Source organism: Camponotus vicinus, unplaced genomic scaffold (assembly GCF_025532165.1).
Source record: "Camponotus vicinus isolate PSW18456_S1 unplaced genomic scaffold, iyCamVici1.0 SCAF_6, whole genome shotgun sequence".
NCBI classification, from domain to species: domain Eukaryota; kingdom Metazoa; phylum Arthropoda; class Insecta; order Hymenoptera; family Formicidae; genus Camponotus; species Camponotus vicinus.
The window spans coordinates 3,212,477-3,240,262 of NW_028141978.1; the positions used below are offsets into that span (position 1 = coordinate 3,212,477).

At 38.0% G+C, this 27,786-nt stretch overlaps 1 protein-coding gene across 4 annotated transcripts in view; it reads left to right on the forward strand.

The window, feature by feature from the left end:
- Positions 1-27,786, forward strand: part of Wb (wing blister) — a 141,373-nt gene that overhangs the window by 88,824 nt on the left and 24,763 nt on the right. Inside the window, exon 1 of one of the 4 annotated variants that reach the window (XM_083101641.1) lies at positions 2,043-5,050. The exons of the other annotated variants lie outside the window; for them this stretch is intronic. Coding sequence (XP_082957767.1) covers positions 3,187-5,050 — 1,864 coding nt within the window. The 5' untranslated portion in view covers positions 2,043-3,186. Of the gene's footprint in view, positions 1-2,042; positions 5,051-27,786 lie in introns of those variants that run through there. 4 annotated transcript variants of the gene reach the window in all.

Genomic DNA, 27,786 nt, shown 5'->3' on the forward strand with positions numbered 1-27,786 from the left:
GAGAGATGTTAGATACGTAAAGAGATATTAGACGGGAATTTTCGCATTTACTTTCTTAACTTTAATTAAGTGTAGATTTTGAGATAGAACGCAACTTTCATTTATGCGAGCAACAATCCACACGTGGAAGTGTACCAATTATGTTTACACACACTATACAGATTTAAATTATATACATTTTCTCTTAATTATTCAATCTTTCAAATGATCTAACACTAGTGATTAATAATACTATATCATAAATTCTTGAATATTGTCCGACCTACATTCGGATCACTCAATTTTAAGATCTTAAGATTTGTTTATATTTTTATTCACAATATATGTTTAACGTGGCTTTAATTAATCAAGCTCACTTTTTAAGGCACGCGCTTGGCTCGTATAAGTATTTGTAAGTGAATTTGCGGCGGATATGCGCAGCTGAAGGGCTATAAACTTATCGCATGATAAGTTTATTAAGTCCGCAATTAAATACCCACTGGTGGGTATTTGTTGCATGCGCCTCACGTGGCTTTCCATATTTAATTAACAAGGAGAGCGGTCGCTTTGTATCATCCACGGTGCGCAGGGAAATGACAGGTGCGTGGCACGTGCGACCCGGAAAGGCCCCGTGTATCACGTACAGTGGCTCTGCATAAACTGTTCTTCTGTGTTGCAATCAAGTTAAATATCTCCGCTAGAATTAACCGCAGCCAATACAAAAAATCATAAATCTTTTAACATTAATCGTTGGAATTTGTACAAAGATGATTCGAGCCTAATTTTTATCAACTTAACTTATTTTTCCACTCTGCTTAAAGCAAGTAAAGTGCAAATATATCCCAAGACTTACCTGGTTTCGTAAAAAAAATGAAAGATTTAGAAGACAACGCTCCTCAGGGCGTTGTCTTCGACTACTGTCTTGCACGTAAACCGTCTGCTGCTGGTTGCTAAAAGGATAAGGCTAATAGACGTCATGTTTCTCAAGCTTACGAGCGTAGCGAAATTGCATAACGCGGAAAATGACGTACGATTGAAACATATGCGATCTTTATGGGTCATCGAGAGCGTGCGTTCGTAAAAGTTTTTGTTTCTCTCTCCGACACTTGTTAACGACCTTTTTTTTATTAATATAAAGAAAAGCTTGATCTTTAGAGTTGTCTTTCAAGCCTTGCGGGAGTATGCATGTCGAATGCATTGTAAGTTTCCGGCATTCACATCATCCGGCAACCACGTCGGGAATTTGACATTTTATTTTTTCTTTCATTACATCATGGTATTGTCTGTTCAGGTGACAATGCATACATTGTCAGCTTTCTTGTAGCAATGAATGCGACGACTTCTCTCATTTAAATTATTCCACACGTGCATATGGACATTCCAAAAATTGCTGGCTTTCAATTACGTTCATTCTTTTTTCTCTCATAAAATTAATCGAATGTTTTCTGTCGCATGCCACCGTCACAAAATTATACAAGTATTAATCGAGAGAAAAATTCGAACGGCAAAGAAAGCGGGAGATAACTATAGCGAGATACTCTTATCGATGTGGGTCTAGATAACGTATACGACACTGATGTTCCTTGAAAAAAAAATTGTTATCGCTAGTCTACTCGGCAGTTTTGTGCGAAACTTTCCGAATAATACTTAGTATTGAATAATGTACACTAGATTCGTCGAAAAATTATTTATGTTTAATTCAGAAACATGTCGAAGAGCCCGCGAGCGATTCTCCCTGACGCTCTACGCGCCCGTAGAATTTTACGTCATCGAGGAGGCGTCGAACGATCCGAAATCGCAACGTCACCGATACACGTCCGTATCTAAAGAGTCAAGAATGCGATGAGAATTGCTCATCCGGTATCGACGCTTCGAATCGAAACACCCACGTGCGCGGCATAGTAAACAGAGAGATTCGGCTTCCTCCCGAAGAGGAGGTGGACATGAATGCCGGCGTGGAAGAAGAAGAAGAAGAAGAAGAAGAGGCAGCGGAGAGGAGCGCGGAGAAGAGAGAGAGAGAGAGAGAAAGAGAGAACCGCAGCCAGCTAATGGCAATGGTATCAAGTCAGTGTCTCGCGAGCCGCGCTCGAGGCCGGTCCACGTTCACCTCATTGCGGTCCACGTGCACATTCTCCACTCTTTTTCTTTTATATCGGAAATCACAAAGCTAGGCAGCTTCTGAGAGATACATGGGAGATCCTTTACCAGAAAATCTCCCACGATCGCGAAAAATTTCAAATGATTCCTTTGTGCTCCGATTTTTCGCCATTTTCTCTCTCTGGTTATTGCTAAATAAATTAGTGGATTATAGTGTGTGGGTTTTTTTAGATTTGAAAATTGTTTGCAAATTTTGCAAGATGAAACATTTGAATGAACATTCGCTTCGCTAGCTCGATACGAGAAGAGAATACGATGAAGGTGAGGTATTGAGAGATTTTTGAGGAATCTGAGGGATTTTTTTTTTGGAGACACCGAAGAATTATGTCGACAAGAACGAGTGCCTGTCGATAGTGTGAGTGATTCATCGAATGTTTCGCGAGCTTGTCGCCGACTTTCTCTAAAGTCGAACAGCAAACTCGGACAGTTTGCTGAAGAGTGATTGTTGTAACGTGAAAATAATTTACTATCTGCTATTGTTCTGACCACAAAATGTAAAGCAACGACATTGCGGATGCAATTAGAGCTTATCGTAAATTTATTTTCTGTCCGAGATAACAATGACATGTCCAAGGAAACAACGATAGCATAAAATTATAATATTTTATGTGTTTTAAAACTTAATTTAAAATTTAAAAAAAAAACGGAAAGAATCCGCGCAAGTCATCGCGTTAAAAAGTTACATTCTTATTATCGGCCTGAAGGATATTCAAGAATCATCCTGGGCGGTTCCAATGTTCCAGTTCTCCCGCGCTGTACCTTTGGCTTTCAAAATTGAAGCTGCAAAATTACATAACGGTCAACTTACAAAACGATATAAAAATTACACTGTCACGTCTCATAAACATTATAAATAATATTAAAATTTGCTAATCGTCGACTTTATTCGAATCATATATTTGAAGATTCAGTGGAAATCCTTTAAAAAAAAATTTACCATCGATCGAAGGACGAAGGCATTCTTTCAAGGAGTCACTCAAGAGGACATGCGATCAACATGACAGGTGTCCTGCGGGACGAGACGATCTTCTTTCTGACTATGGGGTAGAAATGTACCCCGGAAAATCAATCTGGGCCCGGGGCGTGCTGGCCCTCGGAGCAGGGATCCTTTTGCTATCAGGCCTGCAACGGTGGAGCGAGGCAACGAAAGGCAGTGACGATGCGAGATCAATTCGAGTCGACGGGTCAGAAAACAACAGTCCGTCCATCTTCGAGCGATCGAAGGAAAGTGCGAGGGATGTCGACAACATCTTGCCCGGGTCGTGGCAGATCGAAGATGACAGGCGATGGAAGCGGAGCGCGCGATCCGATCGACGAAAGGAGGAAGGATCGATATTCGAGGACTCGGCGGAAATGAACGCGATTCATGAGAAGCGACGCGCGTCGCCATCGATTGATATCAGCGACCGGAAAATCGATGGTGATGGATTGCTATTACGACGGAATTTCCGCGCGGACGAAGCCGACAGGACGTTAGGTGAATCCTCGAAACGGGATCGGCGCCATGTAATTATGCGAACTGACGATATGCGATCGATCGATATTAATAGCGTAGCTCGGATATCGAGCGAGGCTAAAGTGAAGAGAAGACTCATCGAGCAAGAAGGATCGCGTAACGAAAAAAACGATGATCAAGCGATCGACATTGCGACGTTACATAACGATAGATCCGAAGTAGAAGAGACAGAATCGAGATCAAGATCAAAGGCAGATGATCCCAGATCAAGGCTCGATGTTTTTAGATCGCGAGAGACGAGTATCAACGCAGATAATGATCTTCGCTCATCGACGCTGAGTCCTATTCAGGGCTCGATTGATGAAGAGAGTGCGCGATCGAGCGATCGACATGGCTCCTTGGATCGAGATCCGCATATTCTGCAAAACGCAGGCGCGGAAAATGAAGGAATTTTTGCACTTTCCCGCTTGATTATCGCGGATAAAAGCGTGAAAAGGCAACGCGATAAAATCGAAGAAAATTCGCCCGGAGGACGAGCGTCGATCCTAGAATCCTTGGAAAGAAATGAAAGGAATATACGACGATCTGCTGCAGAAATGCTGGAGGAGCAGCTTTTTTTTCACGAAAATCGCCAACGAGCTGAATCTTCCGCGATGAGGCCCACGAAGGCAATCCAGGATCATAAAAATTTGTCGTATGAACGGGAAAGAAAGGATGAAACGAGCGAAGGAAATCTCATCCGAGAATTTGAAGAATTCGAAAATAACGACGAGAACGATGTTCGTGAATCTGATCTTTCGATTAATAAAGAAGACAGGTCGCAGGATGCTCCCTTCGAGGATTTAAATAGCAGTATCGATAGTGAATTTCGAGATGAAAGTGACGACGAGGAATCTTCGAGCAATACAAGTGCCTTTCAAATTCTGGATTCCATTCCATCGGATAATAAAAGAGGCAAAGTGACACGCGGCGAGGACTCAAAGGACCTGATGGTCGCGAATAATTTCGTGTTGACGACTCGAGATCTTAAAATCAACCCCGGAGCGCTCATTTCGGAATATCGACCGATTTTTGCGAGAAACAAACGCAAAATGACGCGCAACAATTTTATTAAAAAAATGATACGATCGATCGATCGACGAAGGAACGCCTGGACGTTCGCAGGAAGCAGCGATAACGCGGAATCGACCGCGATTCAGAAAGCTGATGGACACGAGACGGCGATAGGCGATCGACGAAAGCGACGCGCGAATTATTATTCCGCTCAATCGGCTACCCCGATGGCCTACGTTCACATTCAACCGGCGTATCCGGCGGCGCCGCCCACGAGCCGGAAGTGCGTACGATGCATGGTTGTCTACAAGCCGTGTCCTCCAAAACCGCGACCGCCGCCCAGAATCGTGCTTCCTAATTACAGGTATCACGAGCCGGCCAGCAAATGGCGAGGACTCAAGTATGGTGAGTAGATGCCTCGTTAAAGAGTCGCGATTGCTTCGATTGATTAATGCTTCTGCTAAAGGCATCTCGATCGGCATAAAATGCAATATATCCTGATTTATTCATTTATATATTAATAGAATTTTTATAATTAAATATATCAATTATCCTATAAAAAATATCGATCTTTCTGTCGCGATTTAATCGATATTTTGAAGGAAGCGAATTAGCTGGCTTTTTTTCGGGAGAAAAATCTCTTTCGTAATAGTTGATCGTAAATAATCGAGAACGCGCCGCATATAGAGATCCTCTGACTAATTTCCTGGTGGAATGCATTAATCATTTGCATCGTCGTAATGCAATATCGTTAAGCGTTTCCACGCCCCTGATTCGTCATCCAGCACGGACTATCTCGCGTCGAGATCGCCAAAGTTAACAGGATCGAACCGAGATCGATCGATCGATCGATCGAAACGCAGAGGATACATAAAAGAAACATTACAACATTACAATTCTTTTGAATTATTCAGTCGTGTGATTCGCAACGCGAGCCTGTTGGCAACCACATTAGTTAGCGGTTACAATTTCCGAGTCGCCGAGCGCGGTTTCATCCTTAGCTGTTACCACCTCGCGTCGATCAGAGGCCCGACCCTCGACCTTCGACGAGGAGAGGAACTCGAAGAGCACGGATGTGGCTCATTAACCGCGCATCGCTCCAAGTTTCGCGCGGTATAAACAGCGACGCGATAAATCGTAATCAACGTTAGAGGAAGGATAGACCGAGCAAGATACAGTGATACTTGTCTTGCGGAAACGTCCTGTTCTCTATTCATGATCGCAAATGAAATCAAAATTCACACATCGATGGATATAAAATTTGAAAAAAAAATATTCTCGGAATCTGGAATCTGCATATATGCATTTGAAATATGTTAAGATTCGCCTACACGTAGAGAAATGTGCAACGAAAGGCGATACGAAAGTTCTCGAGCGCGAGAAAGGATCTTGCATGTTTAGAAACTTACCTAATCGAGGGAGGTATCTCATAAGAAAGGCATTTTAGAGTCTACGCTAACGTTTCGTGTCAACATTTACTCTGATAAATACCGCAAACATTTAATCACGTAGAGAGACACTTCCATACCTGTTGGGAGCATATCTGCTGACATTGTGCGTCTTACATGTGCATATTTCTGTTTTTACGTTTACAATCTTACGAGAAATTCAAAATTGCGATTCGTAATATTTTTCCTTTTAAGAGAAAAATGCGAACAACTGAAACGTTTGCAAATCAGATTTACATTTGAACGAATTTTATATCGTCTCTTTATTTTCTTTTTATATTTCTTCACTTCAAGAATTCAGAAAATATTTATTTAAGAATATTAATTCATGCGCGCTGCTGTCAAACTTCAACGAGTCATTTAGACATCTTCTCATGCACGCAAAAAATTTCCCGATCGTTTTAAGATATTTTTAATTAATGCATTCACGCATTTTTCCCTAAAGAAAAATGCGAAAAACTGAAACGTTTGCAAATCAAATTTAAACGACTTTTATATCGTCTCTTTATTTTCTTTCTATATAATATTTCTTCACTTAAAGAATTCAGGCAATTTTTATTTAAGAATATTAATTCATGCGCGCTGCTGTCAAACTTCAACCAGTCACTTAGACATCTTCTCATGCACGCAAAAAATTTCCCGATCGTTTCAGGATATTTTTAATTAACGCATTCAGGATATTTTTAATTAACGCATTCACGCATTTTTCCCTAAAGAAAAATGCGAAAAACTGAAGCGTTTGCAAATCAGATTTACATTTGAACGAATTTTATATCGTCTCTTTATTTTCTTTCTATATAATATTTCTTCACTTCAAGAATTCAGACAATTTTTATTTAAGAATATTAATTTATGCGCGCTGCTGTCAAACTTCGACGAGTCACTTAGACATCTTCTCATGCATGCAAAAAATTTCCCGATCGTTTCAAGATATTTTTAATTGATGCATTCACGAATTTTTCCCTAAAGAAAAATGCGGAAAACTGAAACGTTTGCAAATCAAATTTATATTTAAACGACTTTTATATCGTCTCTTTAGTTTCTTTCTATATAATATTTCTTTACTTAAAGAATTCAGGCAATTTTTATTTAAGAATATTAATTCATGCGCGCTGCTGTCAAACTTCAACCAGTCACTTAGACATCTTCTCATGCACGCAAAAAATTTCTCGATCGTTTCAGGATATTTTTAATTAACGCATTCACGCATTTTTCCCTAAAACATACAAACTAGTTGACTCCAAACTGACACGATAAATTACTTTGTACGGTCGCATGAATAAACATCCGCGGGAGACGTTCGATAATCAAGCTCGATTATACGAGCGCGTGAGATCAATCAATTTTAATACGGGAGGCATGAATCCGCGATTCACCAACACCGGCCGATCGTTTACAAAGTTACGAGCCACTCGGAGGTCGGGAGCATCCCGACGACGAAGGACGCCGCAAAAACGACGGTGCTTAAACCGGCCCCCGGTGCTCTCGCGCCGCGTGATCCTCCGTAATCGCTCGTGGAAACGCTCGCTCGCTCGCAGGGTGGCCTGGGCGTAGATCTCGGCCCGTTGACGCGCGCCGGATCGCGCGTTTTAATCACCGTCATCCTCCCGACGTCGTTCAATATCCATTAAATTTCCCGGTCGGATTCCGCGGACGATCGCTCCTGCGCGAATGTTTCACGATTTTTCTCGCGATTTTAACATGTCAGAGTCATTAAATCTACATATTTATACATTTTTAACACGCCTGATATGATTTAGTATTTCCCTTTTTTTTATACATGTAATAATTTCTTGGAGAATTTAAAAAAACAGCATTTCATTCCGCGAAAATTAGAACCTCCTCCAACTTTAAAGATTAAAATTAGAAGCAATGAATAATGAAAATGTTGATTGATAAAAAATAGGAGGATAATAAGAATTGGCTCACGCTTATTGAAAGATTAATGATGAATTCATTAAGACCGTTTTACTTCGCATTAATCGTCGACTCTGAGATAAAAGAAGACTTTGTTGTACAGTTATGCGTTCAAAGATAATTGCGAAATTCTCATCGCGGCATGAAATTTCAATTTCGCTCTGTCGTCCACCTTAGATTAGCGATTTTGCTCGCAGTACGTCTGCGCGAATGTAGGGTGTGTGTGCGTGAAGATCGGTAATCGTGCGTGGAAAAGTGCGTCAAGGTGGGCGCGAAAGCGCAGTCGGCCTTTGAGAGGCATTATAAATGCACGCTATCTTTACGTGCACTTTGTCGACATTCGGAATTGAAATTTTTTCCCTAGAATAAATAAAAGAATTTAATTATATTTTTCGTGTGTACATCGAGCATTTGTGTATATTAAAATAATATCATATATTATCGATAAGAATTCCAAATTATTTTGCACCTCAATTTTTATAGTACATTATACATTATTCTTAAATATGTTATAAAATTATATAGCATGATTTTCTAATTTTATATATAATACTCGAAAATACTTCATATATGTCTTAATCCTTTTGATAGAGACAGAGAGAACGTTTTCTCATGGTATAAGAGTCCATAAAAATGATTACGTAACATCGAAGGAATATTAAGCTTAGCTAGTAACATATCAGCGTCGCTCAAGCAGATTACTGTCACTCGCAATGTGCCAACGACTCTCGTTCGCCTTCGAGAAGAAAAATAAGACGATTTTAAATACGACAATCGCGAAGGCGTTTTCTCGATTCTAATCTCCTTCGTTACGGGGATTATATTTAATTAACGGTGGTTACACTGCATCTTTCCGAATGCAAAACTAGGCAATTATCATACATGCGAGTTTAACGTAAAAAATAATATATGTATATATGTATGTGTTAAAATACTTAAAGTATTTTTTAAACTTTCTTTATCGTAAAGTCACGTTTCAATCCGGCGACACCGCCTTCCTATCATCTTGTCTCCTTGGCCAGCCGTCAGGACATCAAACACGCGAGAGACGCGCGCGATAAGAGTAATTTACAGCGGGGATATAACGCGCAGCAACCCCCTTTGACTCCTCGTCGAGTAGTTATCGCTCGCCCCGTTATATTTGCTCTTATTTTCGTTGCTCGCGAGCACGCACGCGGATCAAAGGTCTGAAGAGACGCGTCTTAGTCCCACGATGATCCCTCGCGATGCGATTCCTCGCCTAAGCGAGATTGCCTTTGTGCCCTTTTGAGCGAAATGACTCGCGCACACGATACCACCGAGTCTTCCCAGTCGAGATAAAATTTTTCGAACATAGTACGCTTCGGGTGATATACACTCGGGAAAATAGCGTGTAACAACGACGACATTGTGTTGGTGAAGGTATTCGCATCGTCGAGGTAGCTTTATGAATGATTTTAGTCACCTGATTGTGAATCACAAAATTTTTTTTCGTCTTCAATTTTTAATGTAACATATTTCGATACTTCAAACAGTCAATGCAGCCTCTTTTAAAATTATTTATAACTTTTTAATCTTTTATTTATGATTTTTTTATTAATTTTTTATTTATGATTTTTTTTTATTTGTATATTTTTGCTTTTTTTGAAATTTTTATAAACTGTTCACTGCCTATTTTTGGTACGAAGTAGAAACTCTCTTAATTCTTATAAAGTAAACTTATTGAAAGTTTCTAAAATTCATAAAATTAAAAAATTAAAAATAAAAATAAATTTTATTGAGAAGAAAAAATCACATTTTATATAAAATTATAGTAGATACAGATTACTATAACTTTATTTATAATACTTTTTTAAATTATTATTTGATAAATACTTTAATATTTTTAACGAAAAGATTATCAACTGTTCATCGATCCCGTGGAATTTCGCGCAAGGATTAGCGAAGAATTTGCGATTAGGTGCTCTTATGCGAACCGGAATTACTGGAAAAAATTCAACGGTATGTTCGAACGGGTGGTCCGATTCGTTAATCGATAAAATGGAAGATTTACAATCTGAAATCTATGGAACGGTGAGTCGATAAAATTAAAGATCTATGAAACGACAAATCCATGAAAGTAAGATATAAATCGGCGTCCGACATTCTGAATAATTGAAATTCTGTAAATTGATAAATGGGTAAAATATTTATAAATCTGAAATACCGCGATTGCAATGGCATGACTAAGTTTATGAAGTAGAGATCCGCGAGAAATTCACATATCCATATGATTGTATAATAAATTGGTGATGCATCGAATTTACATGTGATAGATGTGACGATGATTCACTCTTGACGGACGTTTCATATAAATTTGATTCAACAATGTCGAGTTAATCGATAGAATCCTTCTTAAAGGATGTTAAGAACTACAGATTTCTTTGGGAAAAAGCGAAAAATCTCCATGAAAATCCTAAAAATGAGATGTAAACTTTATAGAAAGATGCCGCGATTTATATTTGGAAATTCTAAACTCGGTAGTAACGCGATAAACCGCATCTACCTCGGGTTAATCGTTTATTACCGTATCAAGATCTGCCCATCGCTGCTCGTAAATTCTCGATTCGTTTCTAACTCGTTATAGCATCCTCTGGTCCTTCGTGCCGAGCATGAGGTAGGCATAAAGCGAATTAAGATCAGCGTCATTAAATTACTTTAAGTCGAGCAGGCGTAACATGTTGATAATCGCGATTACGATGTCGATTACGATATTTGATCGAATCTAATTAACAACCGCTCCACGCTTCAAATTACACTTATATTACATGAGTGATGCTGCGTAAAAAAATCGTTCTATCGAGATTAACATTAATGAGATTTCGAAGGAGGGAGGCCAAGAATTTATTTTTTTCAAGATGAAGAGAGATAAATTTATTTTTACGAAGATAATTTATTCATGAAAGAAATTCCCTCTGGAATTATCTAATAATAACATTACATTAGAAAAAAAATTTAAAAAAATATAAGAAAGAAAAATAAACGAAATATACAACAAAAATAAAACTAAGAAAAAGTGAAAATTTTTATGAATATCTTCTAAAATAAAAACTCTAGAGTGTATAATATGATATTAATTAGCCAATATTCGATAGATACGCGGCGAGGAAGGAGAATCGCGTGCAACGAAATGAGGGAGAGAGAAGACGAGATACAGCCTGAATGCATATATTTATCTCTCTCCCTCTTCGCCGGCAAAGGAACGCGAGATACAGTGCATCGCGAGATGCAACGTGCCCGGGGCGATGCGATGCACGAGCGGCGGCTTTGAGCGGGGCTGCACCCCGCCGATCGGGGGAGCGTGTAGGCATATATATCTCGCGATATCTCGCCCCGGCGGTTCTCGTGTCCGGACGAGAGAAGGCGAACTTCCTTCCTGCCGGTCCAGGCGCATTTAATTCTGACGCGCTCGCGCTCGTTTACGTTACGTGATTTTTTTCCAACGATCTCGTATATCGGGAGTCGTAGGTCTGCGCGATTTGCATCGTATGCCCCTCTCCCCCGCCCCGGGTGCTTATCAGATCGCAGCGTCGCGACCGTAATCGTAAATAACGGTTTCCGTTAGTTATCGTTGCTCTAAGCATACTTTATTAGCGTAGGTGAAAGAGATTTTTAATCGATATCGCGGCAAGATTTAGGCCATTATGATTGCGCGAGATCGAGAAATAATGCGATATGCGCCATGGAAGTAAAGGAGAGTATTTTGCAATTTATCGGAGTGCATGTGAATAATATTCTCCGTTTCTCATTTCGCGCGGCGGAGAGTTTATATCTTCGTATAAATCTAATCTGCGTACGAAATAACATCTCTCGCGCGCATATGCCATAAATTAGATGCGTTAAACATTCATTTTGTAATTATACGTATATTTCCGAAAAGAGATGAAAATTTATAAAATTAAGAATTTAATATAACGGACGTAACTATTATTGAATATTCGTGAAAATTTTTTTTTTAAATTATTAATATAATATAAAACTTTAAATATATAAATTAATAAAATTACACAAAAATGGAATATTAAAAATCTATAATCGAAGTGGGAGTAAAATTATCTGCACGAATAGAAGCAATTTTTTTAATAAAGTATAAATTTATATATTTCTGACAATAATAAAAAAATTGCATTATCTCGTAAATTATGTCTAATCTATGTATTTCTGAGTCTCGCGGATATCAGTAACGGTATTTATTCTTGTCGCATCTTATTATGCTTGGTGATGCTGCGGTTGACAAGTAAATTACGGCTCAACTTGGTGCTTGTAATAATTGATGAGGCAGGATCTAATAAATATACGCTGTCGCGCGTTTTTTCGATCGTCGCGGAATGCAACTGTATAACGTGGAGACAAGCGTAAAATTGCCGACAGTAGCGTGTCCTGCGGCGATAACGCGTGTTTAACGTCCGCGCCAAATTAGGTGCTGCATTTCGATTTATTGCTGCATTTCCGGAATTATTAATATCGCATGTGCATTTTTTCATTCTAATTTTATCAAAGTCGGAGGCTCGCAGCAATTTTACCTCGACGAGGATAGCGAGGAGCTTTTTCGCTTCGTGGATTCCGCTCGCGAACTCGGCGATTTTCCACGATGATCTGTCGGGATGTAATGTACACATAACGAGCGATCGGTAGGTTCGTGCCTGGTCAGTCGAGCCTCGACTAGAGGATCGGCTATATATGGTGGTTATTATTCAATAACAGGTGTAGAGAAAGAGAGAGAAGGAAGAAGAGAGAGCATGAACCGAGAACCCAGCATCACGGGACCTCTAATCCGTCTGCGTGCGAAGCAAACAAAACGGGTAGATAGATGCACCAGCAGGATACCGCGACCAGGTATTACACCGGGTGAGGCATACGTGAGTACATAACTACGTCTCGTTATGCAGTGTGGAGTATCGAGTGGTACTCGCTCTTGGGAGAGGCACATGCCGTGCGTGGGCGAGCGATCGCGATCGTACAGGGTGCGATAACAAAAGTACGGTATGAGACGCGCGCGAACTCTTCCTACATCATCGTGCTTGTGATAAGGTGATACCGAACATGCCTTGTCGGAGAATAATTACACGCGCAATGATAAATACCGAGGTTGTTTCTCTTATTTTCAACCTCAATTTTCTCACGCTTATTTATGGCTTCTAAAAGATTTCGACAAGTCCAGTTTGTGTAAGAATTAGGCTCTTCTCTACTTTTTGTTCTTCAAATAAACGAACAATTTTTTATTTAAAAATTTAAAAGAGGTATTTTCGAAAATATAAGTTAAACAGTTTCAAAAAAAGATAATCTGATCGGACTAAAATAATCAAGTAATAAGCGTTAGATAAAAAAATGAAATCGATAACTTATAAAAATTAATACTGACGTAAAATGAATCGCACATAATTATATATTTTATTAAATTTTAAATTGGCGTTATTTTTCTTTTAGCTACTTAATTACAATTATTTACTTTTTTGATAAATTTTCTTATTTATAATTAAATTTCTACAATTTTGTCCGAGTAAATTGTAGCTAAGTCGGACGATTTAATTATATACTTTAAAAAGCGCCGTTTCGCGTACATTAATAATGCCCGCGGACTATCTTACAGATGTAGGATCGTAATTTCCGTATGTTTCCTACCGCGTCTACGACCAAACCGCGGCGTTTATAAGTGTAATTAAGCGCGGGCAATTAAATATACCATTGCGTACGCGAGCACACAGCGTGAGCGCGTTAAGGTAATTTCGAATTGACGCAAATGGGCAGCGAACAGTCGCTCGCCAATTAATTATCTTATCAGGGATTCGCGCATTGATGGAAAATCGAGTCGACTCGCGCGACGATATCTGATCGCGACAACTGTCGCTGCGAAAAAATGGCGGGTCTCGTTTACGAGAAAATCGCACCGGCTCCATTCGTTTGCTCGTCCGCCGTGATTTTTCTCGGTGCAATCACCGAGAAAAGTAAAATGCATCCCGGCATATATTTAATTAAGCGAACTTTGTAGCGCAGTTAAATCGCAAGTACGATCATCATAACGGAAGCTCATCCTATCGCCAATCATCAATGTTGATTTTAAATCTGATATTATACGATTCAATAATTAATAAGTTTTTTTCAAATGGAAACAAGAGAATCATCAAGTTTTCGTAGCGTTTTTTAAAATCGTAATATGATGGGACAATTTGTGAAAATCATATTTAGCATTAAAAAATTAAAGATTATTTTTTTTTTATTAATCTTTCTTTTTAATTTATTATTTATCTTTCTTTATTATTGAATTTATAATTTATCTTTTTTATTGAATTTATTATTTATCTTTTTTATTTTATTTATTTATCTTTGTTTTCTTTCAAGTTTATTATACGAGACAGAGAGACAGAAAGATGCCAGCACGCTGTAAAAAATGGAAATGATTTCTATTGTAATATTAATTCAAGAATTATAATTTCTCATTATTTTACAGACTCACTTTATATCAGCGACTTTGTACGATTATTTAAACCTCCTTAGAAAGCTTGAGATCTCGCTCGCTCGTCCTGTACATTCGCTCGTGCAACCGCGGCGCGGACAAACGAATTGCGCGATTGCCTTGCGGTATTTAATCGGCCGAGTCTCCCGAGCGATTCAACGAACCTTGACCCTTCACAATGCGGAGAGCCGGAGGAGAGAAGTGCCTCTGCTGCGGAGAGCGCGGAGAGAAAAGGCCGGCTTCGTGATGGGAACGGCAAACGGTCTCTGTGGGGTTCATTAGACTACCGAGACGGCGGCAGCGGTCGAAGTAGTTTTCCGGTAAAATCGCAATTTAGACAGCGGTGCTTTCCCTCGCGAAAACGCCCACGTCTCCCGAGGGAGAGATAATGCGAAACGGTGATTCCTAATAATAACACGGCGCTGAGACAGGTGCCGGCACGTTATGGGATTACGAGAGATTACATTTGTGATCACCCCGGTGACGGGACGCGTATCGCTCTTGTAATTATTCAAGGGAATATTATCGCGATAAACGCGCGGACATCTCTGCCTCTCTAATTGACACTGTAATAAGCACGTTCTCTGTAATCGACATCTCTGTAATGCTTTCCCTTAACTAAGTTTGTGTTTAATTTGGGCGAATGTGTAATTCTCTCTATGAAATTACCGTTCACGCGCATCCATCGGTGGAATTTTGAACAAACTAACGTGGGAATGACCTGCAGGTCTATAATTTTCAAGAAATTTTAGTATCGTTTTCTTGTATAATGTATAATTTAATACCTTAATTCAGTACCTCGTGCTACTTTAATTGGTTTACTCAAGAGTATGCATAATAATCTAAAATGCTTTTAAAGGTGATGCTGTTTATCATGTTTGACGATTAAATCGCACGGAATATCCTTAAGGAACATAACTCCTTAGAAGAAATATTAGAGCCGTGCATTTTAAAATCTCCTTAATTATATGCATCGTGTAAACACAAATATATTCGCATGCTAATTCTAGGCATAAATACGATTATCAGACATAATTTGCTTTGATTATGCATGACAATGCGCGAAAATTCATTATCGATATTCGATTATTCAGCCTCGATTATTTTTATTCGCATTTTTAATTCTTTGCAACAACCGATGAATTTTTCTTTTATCAATCATAATTATTTTCACAGTTTATTTCTTTTTTAGATACACTATAGGACGCATATTTCGAGAAATATTTGTCGATTTATTGTTAACACGTACAATTTACACAAGGGTAAAATCATCTCCACGTTTCCTTAACGCGATATAATCCGTGAGAATGTCTCAACACTTGGGAGATTACGGCAACGCGATTATCTCTCGTTTTCGCACATTACGAATATTCGTAACGCGTGTGCAACGTTTACGTACCATCCGTGTTTTTTGTTTTTTTTTCTTTTTTCCGGGACTCTTATCCGCGATCTTTGCGATGTACACCTTACGTCGATTGCCGTAATCCGAAATTACAGGCAACCTCGTTGCGGCTAAAATACCTACATGCAGCATGCGCATGCATAATCGCGGCCGATCGGACGAGAGGGAGGGAGGGGGTCAGGGGAGAGCGGCACCTCTCATTAAACCTTTCTCTCTCACACGATTTTGGAGATTTCCGGGATTTGCAGGGCGGACGGTTCCTTCGATTTACGAATTTGAACCGCGAATAATCATCGCGCGTAAAATCGATCGAATTGCTTTAGGCCCCTCGAACAATTCGACCCGTTGATTCCGTTATAAAATAATTAAATTTTCAAAGTTTTACGTCCCGAAATTAATACAATGGAATGGATTAATTTTCTTGTCGACGTTAGAGTACATTTCAAAAGGAGGTGAAACGAAGAGGTAAACTGCTAATTCAGATTCCGAGAGCCGAGTCTCCGACAGGAATATCCGGCTCTCATTCCAGAGCGCGCGCTATAAAATTACGCGTGCAAATTTACGCTGACGCGCCGGCGAGGCTTATCGGCGGTTACGTGACTTTTTCGCGAAACGCAGCCGACTCTTGCGAGCGACCCGCGGCTCGAGACCGTCGCGCTTTAAATTAATTAGGAGGGGTCGACACGCGTCCCGCGATCGCGACGCATCAAATCAACTTATGAGTCACGAGAGGAGCTCAAACGACGCGAGGAGATCCGATTTCCCGCAATTAGGTCACCAGATGCCCGCAAAAGATGTATCTCTCTTTTTCCCTCCTTCTCTACCTCCCCCTCTCTCTACCTATTCAAGATGCAATTATTCATGGCGCGTCGTAAGCGCCGCGTTTTCTAACGAGTATCGACGCCGACAGTTGACTAATAAGATGAAACATGGCTGGTAGCAAATTGCGTCTCGACGTATAAACGCTTTGGATTAGGAAAATACTTTTATCCCGAATGAGGCGAGTAATTTATCGATGTGCGAGACGAATCAATTAATAAGTTTTCTAAATTCTCGAATAAAAATCTGAGATATATCTAAAATAAATCATTTCGATTTTATTTTTACATGTAATATAAGACGGATATTTATTAAAAGAAATAAATATCTTCCCTTCTCGAAACCAAAAAAATGTTTACTCATAAAACAAGAGATAGCAAATAAACGGTAGACTTCATCTTCGACTAGACCCGAGGATTACGCCATCGGGACGTTCAGTATTCAAACTTTCTCGCTTAATCGTCTCTTTCATAAACGACGCGGATTATTCTGTCGGTCATTGAATGAAGCTTTCTTTGAATTTATCGATGGACACTTCAACGTGAAAAAGGCCCACGAATTAATCCGTAGATGTGTATAAAAGGTGGAAAAAAGAGATTAAAATAAACAAATATAATTTTCTTACTTTTATTGCGTCAAGTGCGATGGAAGATGCGCTAGTGCTCGAGAAATCAGCGATATTTCAAGTGTGCTTTAATTAGAAGCACGCGGCGTCCTTTTGCGCAAACGCAAAATAGCGACCGCTATCTTTTTTAATCGCACTCCGGCTGAATGGCTGATTCACGGCCGGCCATCCTTGGCGCGGCGATTATCCTGACGTAAGACTCCGCGGAGCGAGGTCACGGCCTGCGGCTAATAAACGGCTGAAATTAATTAAGATTAGTGGAAGGGATAAAAGTGCGCGCGCCGAGAGTTTCTATTGCCGCCATCAAGACCGTATCGCATGAGGATGATGTAACGATACGATTCCGACCGCAGGGTGAAATTCCCGCAGGACGAATACGCGGGAATTGGCCAATTAGGAATGACGTATCGCGGCACGCTCCGATAATTACAGCGATTCGTTTTAATTCAATCATATTGAGCACGCTCTCTTTCATAGACGCCTCGTATATTTAACGCGCCCACGAAGCAACCTCTACGCGAAGCTATTTCTTCAAGGCCGCACAACGTTCCGAGTAATAGCATTTAGATATTCTGGGTCGCATAGTTTTGGAATTGCGTACCCAACTTGAAATTTTGCTCCTACTTTGAGTTTTTATTTTCTCAGGCTTATGGATTTCGAGAGGTTTAATATGTGTAGAAATTAAGCTCTCTTTTACTTTATATTTTAAATAGTAAACAGTAAACAAACAGTTTTCCAGTTAGAGATTTAAGGGAGGAGCTTCCAACAAAGCTACAAATTAAATCATTTTAACAGAGGGTGATTGTTTAAAATATTAAAATAAATATTAGATTGAAAATTGAAATCAAAAATAGGAGCAAAATTTTGTTTTTAATATATTATTGACAAATAATTAGTAAAAATAGATTTATAATTGATATACCGCTATAAGGAACTCCTTAAAATAAACAATTATGATAAATGTAATAAAAATAAAAAATAAGATAAAGAAGAAAATAATCGAAAGCTAAATAATACTATATGAGATATCAAATACTTTACAAGAGAAAGAAGAGAAGAGAAGGAGATGCGAGCGTGTATAAAATATTATTTACATATTTAAAAAATATTTTAAATAAATTATGGAGAGATTAGTGTCTCTCTTATTTTGAGATTGCTCCCGATTTATGCTTTCCGTATATTTGCTTTTTCCACTTTAGTCTCATTCCGGAGGCTCCAATCTGCATCCGAATACCATCGAATCGACATACTTGCATCGAAATTACATTACGTTTGAAAAACCCCTACTCCGAGATACTCGAATCTCGATTCGGGCTGTAATATGCGAGTCGGAGAATGTCACCAGATCGAACGGGAGCGATAGCGGTCAATCACGTGACACATGTCTCCCGATGACAATCGATGGGAATAATTGTCATCAATTCGGAGATTTTGAGCTAAGTCGATTTGACATTCACAACGAATGACATGGATTAAGTCAATCGTTCTCGGCTGATGGTTACAATCGAGCTTATGCCTTATCGAATAGCCTAGAACGCCATGGATCTCACCAGCTGCGTTCGAATTTAATCTCTTTTATGGTGCATCCAATGATTCTAAAATCGATAGAATCTTATTTCTATTCAAATAAATAAAAAAATAAATTGTGTGATATTATCATCAAGACACAGGAAAACGCGTAAATTATCTAACATTATATTTATAAATTATTTAATATTTATAAACCATATTATATTTGTAAACCATGAACTATAATCTTAATTAGTTGCCGTTGCAGATTAAAATCCTAAGAACCACACGATACTGTTACTTAATCGATTCTTGCGTAGGTGACGAACGAGAGGAAAGCGATTGATATCGCGTATCGCGAGGGGTGAAATCGTTTCCAGGTATTAAATTACCAGGGATCTCAGGCACCCACAGAGTTCGCTGCACCTTGCTTCGCGCTGCAAAATGTCAGCTGCTGACAATCGAGCGCTGCAGCTCGTAACCGGGCAAGTTGCACTCGTCGTAAATACTTGGTCGCGCACAGCTTCGAAGAAGCTCATCGGCAACGATCTATACTGTATTGCTTGTTTACGGCATTTTCTACATTACGAGCCTGTAAAATGTGCACGAGGTACTATCGTATCGACGACGGATGAATGAGCTTTAAATCGCGCATGGATAGCCGATTCTCGTATAACCGCGATTAAAACTGATACATTATTCAGTTCTTTCTTGTTCTTGTATGCCTTTAATAACGCTGTAACTATCTGAGATTCCCGTTCGATCATTATTAATTTGTCTCGCAAAAGCCAACTGGAATTATTCTTATATCATTTTTTCTTTTTAAAATAATTATTGCGAAATATTATATTTTTATTGATTGAAGATTGGACTGAAAATCATATATGTTTCATCAACAAAATCCGATTGCAATAACACGATTATTTATTTTCAGAATAAATTATGTTTCCTCGATACTATCTTTATAAAAGATACTCTTTCCATGCCGATTCAATCTATGAAATAAAATTATAGAAATTTCGGTAAGTGAATAAAAAAAATGAGAAATTATGAATGTAAAATAGATATAAAGAGGATAGTTCGTCATTTAAATATATCACATATTAATATCGCACTTAATATATTTATTTTTTTAAAGTAAATGATTATTTACTTTATATAAATTAGTATAAAAATAAATAAAATAATATATAAATATATAAATGAAAACCAGATTAATTTTAATCAACTCGTATAAATATCTCGTGAAAATTAATTATCCTTCTCGGTTTAGCGAGCAATTTAGAAACAAAATCAACAGTATTCGATCATTCGCCTTTCTCAATCGTCAGCTGTAGCTGAACGCGACCGCGTGTTCTCCGGCTTGATTGTTACCAAACCAAAATACACATAAACCGTGAGTGTCTGAACAAAAGGTCGAGATTTAATGGTCGGCACGAGGCGTAAATACAAGTTTGAAAGTGCGATATGCAATCCACTGGTGAAATCGCATCGGGTGTTAAGTTACCTGGGAATTGATGGGAAAAAAGGGCTGCGATACCGCAGCACGCAAAAACGTATATGTGTGTATATTATATGTACATGTATATATATTTTGGAGTACTATATAAAATTTGTTATTATAAGAATATGGATTTTTTGGAAGAACTGATTTTTTCGTTGATAAAAGTTTCATTGAACATTAATTTTGTTTTGGACATATATTTCTCAAGTTTTATTTATTAAAATTATTTTTATAATTCATATCTCTAACAAGAGCAACCACGATTCCATTAAAATTTTATTTCGAGTTAAAATAAACTTTAAAAACCCAAAAATACGATTTTGATATCTATTTATATCGCTGATATTTAATTTACGAAAAGTTAATTTTTTTTATAATTCAAATTTAAATTCATTTGTTCAATAACTTATTTGTAATTGCGAAATCGGTTTTCCGACATTTTTTTCAAGAATAAATCGAGGAATTTATTTTTAAAGTGAATTTTCCATATTACGATGTATTCTGTTCTTGGAATCGTACGTAGGCCATTTTCGTTTACATGATAAATTGTTATTAAACATCCGCAAAACATGACAAACACACTTGCGAAGGGATCCCAGTTATTAACTGATATCCGTTTTAATTGACATGTCGAGAATGACGAGGCGAAAACTCGATTCGCAAGTACATATTAGAGGAATCTATCAGTTAGAATTTAATTCTGTAAAATATCGATTGGTCCCCTTGTATCGATAAATATTTACATGTTTCTGACGATTCGAATGTTTTCATTATTATCGATTAAAACATTCATTATATTCTCATAGTTGATATTTAAATCTATTGTCGTTTATTCGACACAGGAAGCATAATTAGAAAATTTTCTAAAAATTTTTTAATCTTAGGATAGATAAGGAAATTACTAATTAATAATTGCAAAATACCTACATAAATAATTTTATTTAATACGATGACAGATTAAATATAGGAAGCATTTCTCACCCCTCTTAAAAGATGAGAAACGCTCTCTCGCTCTTAGCGAGATAAACAAATTCGCTACGCTCCCTGCAGCTTTATCTGCCGACGTATTTCATAACAAAACTGCATTGCTATCGCCTTACGATCATCGTGCAGTTATCGGAGCGTATACCCGCGATATACGAGCGCGCGGAGATGAAAAAAATACCGAGAGAGGCGCAAACCGAAGTGCACTGCAGTAAATAGATCAGTCCGCGGAGATATCCGCGTGTGCATAGAACGGACTCATTAAGGTTGAGGGATCAACGTTCGCTCGCGAGGCGCGCGGTGATCCGTGATTAATCGCGCCCGTCAATTTACCGTCAACCGTAGACGGACGCGACTCCCGACGAACGAATGAGCGTTTCAATCTGCATGTGAAATGCAGATCTTCAGATCTTTTGCGATCGCATCCCCCTGCGAATCTACGGGGTGCCCCGTATCTCACGGGAAGAAATCTTACCCGATGGCTTTGGCGAAATTTTAGCTCGAATTTGAGTGATTTTTTTCACTTTTAATTATCGATTAATTCTTTGACAATCTTTGGAGAATGTTTTTTATGCTATAATCAAGTATTGATCTGATGGCGGCATATCTCGTATACCTTGGATCTCTTTCGGATGTCAGGAATTTGCGATTATCCACAGGAACGTATTCAGCGTGATTTAGATAACGATGATACCGAGATGAGACGCGTACATGATGATCGAACGGCATCTCACATACTGGTATGATAATATTACTAAGATTTCTTATCGCCCAGAGAAATTTTAATTGATATGTCAAAGTGACAAGTGGTTAATGCATATCAGCGCTTGTTGCTGGCAGCAACAGTAATACTTTCTCGAGAATGGATTTCTATTATCTATGGTATTATCAAAGAAATGTTTAAAGGAATTGATATATCGAGAAATATGTACTTTTACATAAATTAACTAAAAATATATTAAAGGACAGAGAAGTTCCTTTTCGAGAAACAAAATAAAATCACAAAAGTGTATAAATTTTTATAATATCGGGTGAATAAAATTGCAGGCTTTAAGTCGGATTTTAAAAATCGTTTTGCTTTTCCTCTCCTCGTGGAAAACATTCTGTCACTTCTACCTATATCTTACTCCGAAACGTAAATCGTTAACGTTAATGCAATGTCCACCGTCCAATCTCATTCGCCCGCCGGTTCTATACAATTATTACTGACTAATAAGATTGGAATAATAGCGACAGCCAGTTTATTGGACTCGTGTCGTTGTGTTCCACCAGGTAGGACATTCATTATCATCGGCAGAGAGTCGCGCCTAAAGCAAGACGGTTGCGAGGCTTACTTAGAGTCTCTTCGAGACCTCTGCCTTCTCCTGGCATCGCCAAACTCGAATTACGAGCGTATAATTCCTCGGCGTCGCCTCTTCCGCTCGTCGTGTACCTCGCGAGAATATTATTTTGCCCGCAGAACAGGCGGAGAGGCGCGGACGTACGAGAGAGGTAAAAAAAAGAGATACGCACCGAAAACGAGGGGCTCGAAAAAATTGCCACGGTAGTCGCCGCACGTTGTTGCAGCTTCGATAGTCGGTCGAGATGCTGGGAGACGAAGACCCGAAATTTTCAGCTCGACTCTCTCGCGATATTAAACGTCAAAAGTTTTTTTAAAATATTTTTCTCCTTGTCTCTTTGTAAATTTATACGTGCGATTGTGCAAGATGTGGAAAAATATAATAATGCTCACGATCGAGAGCGGATAATATTCTTAATTATATCCACGGTACGGATATAAATCAGTTGATATTAATTTACGACCTTATGTAACGCGCGCAAATTAATCGCCGTGCATGTATAAACGAGCGTAATTATTGCGCTTAAACGATAAATCTTCGGATCTGAAAAACTTGAAGGGGATTTTTATCCGCAGGCATAACAAATCGCCGTTAAATTTTCCGGGCCGGATGGCGCGTTTTTAGCGTGCGACAATTACATCATTAATATATCGACGGGGAAAAATTAATTAAAGCGTAATTACGGACGAGAGAAAGAGAGAGAGAGAGAGAGAAGCGGTCTCGGTCGCTCTCCGTCGAAGAGTCGACGGAAGATCGATGGATCGATCGTGACTTAATCGGAACACAGCCGGGCCACCTAGATGCGCTTCTCCTCAGATAAGGATCGATCATCAACGATGATATCATCTTAATCGATCTAGATCTTTACGCACATCTTCCCTCGCATAATTTCAACCCTTCCTCTCCCTCAAGATTACCGCTCTCGCCACGCATCTTGTCTTACTTGAAATTTATATATTTCGCAATCGCAAAATATTTTACGTAATTTATTCTTTATTTCATAAGAAAATGTTTCGGTTACACAATTAAAGTTTTTAAATCCTTAATTATTGTCTGCGCGCTTTTTCTCTAACAATTTAATAATTTCCTATTTTTGTGATAATAAAGGATTGATATTTTTTGCGATATAATTCTAGTTTAATTTGCGTTTAAAGTGATAGCTAGAAGAGCGCTCGTTTCGAGAAGAGGAAAATGAAAATGAGTCGCGAAACGAATTGGTCTTTCGATAAGTCGATCGTAATAACTGCTAGTCTGAGACATGCCTATCGTTATCGTATAATGAGCTGTCAGCAGAGATAAATTCGCAGAAGGCACAAGTGCTCACTTTGTTGCGTCGTGTAGGACACGCCTTAAGCACGCACGTCTCTATTTGTAATGCACGAACGTGCCTGCTGAAAATTCAGACAAATCGGTCCTGTAAACACGAGGAAATTGTTTCGAAATCGTGCCAATTTCTCTTCATTTTAGAAATACATTTCATTCTGCTATTATCGGGTTTCGGGTTGACAGGTCTGATCTTCCTTCGACGTAACGTTCCGATGGATCTTGCAGTTTTGCACATTCTTGACTGTCGATTAAAGAACTTCATCTCTCGCGGGGACCTAATACAATTTGGCAGGCACGGTAATCGCGCGATGCAACGACAACGGATCCCACCGATAATGATGATGAGGATAATCACGTACGAGCCGAGCGAGGCCGGCGATCCTGTCGATTATGACACGCCCTTATTAACCGCGATCTCTTCCTGGAAAACATCGCGGTACTTCGTTTATTGCGTAATTGCCTTCTGCGATATAGTGTTTCTTTGCTGTTCGCACAGGCGTTCCGAGAATAATCATCTCGTCTAATTATAATCGGAGCGCTATAAAATCTTTCCTTTCATTTTTGCATGACTTTTGTGCGAAAATGCAGGTGTCCATTCATTATTTGGTGACGTTTACCATGATATTTAATGCTGTTGCATACGCGCCTGTCTCTATCTTTCTCTCAAATTTATTCCCCTCGTCACCCACGCGTTTAATGAGGGAGAAGCAGATTGGAAATTCCAGCATCCGTGGATTGTTATTCAACTCTTTCGCTATGGCCGGCCCAAATCGACCTCGGAATTTATTATCACGTCACAGTGTGGTTCTCGACACTTCGCAGACACGCGATGACGCAATCGAAGCGTGATCGGACAAAGCGGTCTAATAAATTAGGTGAGCCACGTGCGAAGAGATCGGCGGGGCGCTCTTGTAACGACGTTATAATTACGAAACATTCGGATGAAGACTAACGATCTACCCCGGGGGGAGATTCGACGCTTCCGCTCGGGGGTCTGCGAAAACAAAAAGAGCGCGAAAAAGTCATATTAGTTAACGCCCGCTCGTAAATACATTCGGGTATGACTGCTAATTTTGCGCGCGCGTTAAGATACAAAATAGAGAGAGAGAGAGAGAGAGAGAGACATCGCTAATTTAGTCATAAACGCACGTTCGCAATTAACGCGTGTTTTGCCGGATGCAGTAAATCCACCCCGACATCCCCCTCATTTGCCATCTGAATATTAATGCGAATGAATCAGAAGGTGTTGAAAGTGTCCCCCCTTTTGTATTTATTATCCCGTTTATTTTGCTTACAATCTTCAATCTCAACAGAGGAAGAGCAGCTGTAAACTGCAGTTTTTTAAAAACAAATTTTAAATATTAAATTTTTGAATACCAAAAAAAGGAACACATATCCAAATAATCGAAAATAGAAAAATACAGAAAAATCTATAGCAGGAAGGATAAATGAGAGAACAATTATTTAATATCATTAATTAATCCATTTGCTGGAAGGAATATTTTGATCCACACTATTAACATTTTTAACGCATATGAGGATAAATCCGTGAAAAAAGATTATTTACTGAAGGAAACACGTGCCTCAATCGTTGAAACGAATGAATCAACAGGCGCTTCGAATCGCCATCGTCGATAGAATAGAAGGAGGGAAGGGGGAGATTTATGTTCCCACCGACGGTCGTATTTCCACGGGGGGCACCCAGCCCCCCCGACGCCCCGATGCGAGCAAATAGAGAATGGCCGCGACGACGTGATGGTTAGAGAGCTCAAAGTTCGACCACAGGCTTTAACGGCGCGGTACTTCGCGGTATTTTCTGCTTCGAGCGCGTGGGCGTACCGGAAGTCTTCCTCCGCGAGAACTCTTCTCAGTCGAAGATAAGAAGTATGTTCCTCAAGATACCCTGTCTGCGCGCCATGCTTTTTAGCTAAGAAATAATATAGTAGTCTTCGTGTCTAGGTGCGTTATTAATAAAAAAAATATTGCAGTATATTTAATATGTTCTAAAGAATTATTATTAATATCTAATTTTATTAATTATTAATACTTAATTTTGCTATTAAAAAAAATACCTAATTAATATTTACTAAATTTTAAATTTTAATAGTCATATTTAATAATATATATTTCTTATATCATATCATAATATATTTAATATGATTTATTTAATAGAATATTTTATGTATATATAAAAAATATAATATTGTAATATTATTGAGTAACATTAATTTATATTTAATATTATTGAATAACATTAATATTAATTTTAATAATGAATTAATAATAAATTAATAATCGAAAATATATATTTTTCAAGATAAATGCGCTATTCTTTTTGAGAATGCTAACTAATTCGAACTGAAATTTAATAGAGACGCTTCTGAATTGAAACCATATTTAACACAACGGATTGTTCGATCGAAAGTAGCGCAACAAAGCTTCTCAGGGCAAAACGAACGATTTTGCGCGACTTTAACGACACGTTCGCGATACCACGACGCGTGCGTAGGCGTCACGCATGGGCGTGCGAGAAAAGGAGTCTTTCTTCACTGAGATCTTCAGCTTGCTCCATTAAGATTAGCGCGAGGTACCTGGAAGAATATTGTCATATTTTTTGGCGTTTTTTTCTCGCGTGATAATTAACATTGCTTATTTAATTACATAATACTAAAAAAAATGACCACGTTGCGTCTCTTGCAATGTATCATTTACCGGGATTAAACGTAAAATGTATATATAATATTTACGCAATAATATTTAATTAATAATAATGGTTGCGAAATGTAATTTAATATTTTTAATATTTTTAACAGACAAAATAATATAAGTATTTGATACACTTTTTAAATTCAGTAGTTACTTTTATTGTTATTATTCGAATCTATGCGGCATGATTTTGATGCAAACAAATTCACATAAAGAGAACACGCGCGTTCTCCTAAAATAGAAGCCATTATAATTTGTCGAGATTTTATTAATTTCTAAAAGAATTAAATTTTTTTAAAAATTAATGAAACCTCAGCAAATTATAATTGGCTTTTATTTTAAACCAAATCTTAGAAAATTTTGCTTAATTAAGAAACGAATTTGAATCGTATAGTAATATATCACACACACATATCATGATTTTGATAAAATATAATTACATTTAGTGAAAAGTATAATATAAAAGCATTTTTAATTATATTTGTGAATCTATTTGTGAATGTAAAAGAAACAATTAAGAAATTTTTTCTTATTTATATTTCCAGAATTTGAGGATCTTAACAAGAAAAGTATTATGCAATATTAAAAAAAATTTTTTATAGAAATATTAAGATTCAAAATTATTATATACTTTATATCAATAGTGATTAAAATCGAAGTAATGTTATAAGTATAATTGATATAATTGATATAATTTTATTATATTTTATTATGTTTTAATATATAATTAATTTATGATTAATATATATATATAATGTTAATACATAATATAAAATAATAATTAATATATAAATTAATATATAATATAAAAATATTTAAAAATTATAAATTTTATATGTGTGTGTTTCATATAACTTGTAATAACGTTAAAAAGAGTAATGATAATTTTTTTATTATGATTATTTTTTTAAATCGATAAGAAATAGTAAAATTACTTTTATAAAGTGACTTCCAATATTGGTAGTATGAAAAATCAATTTTGATGATTTAAAATAATTCTTTGAGAATATACGCGTTGTTTACAGCATTCTTCGTGCCAAGTTTTCAATCGAAAATGTGTACATACGTGAGAGATGCGTATATATCTTT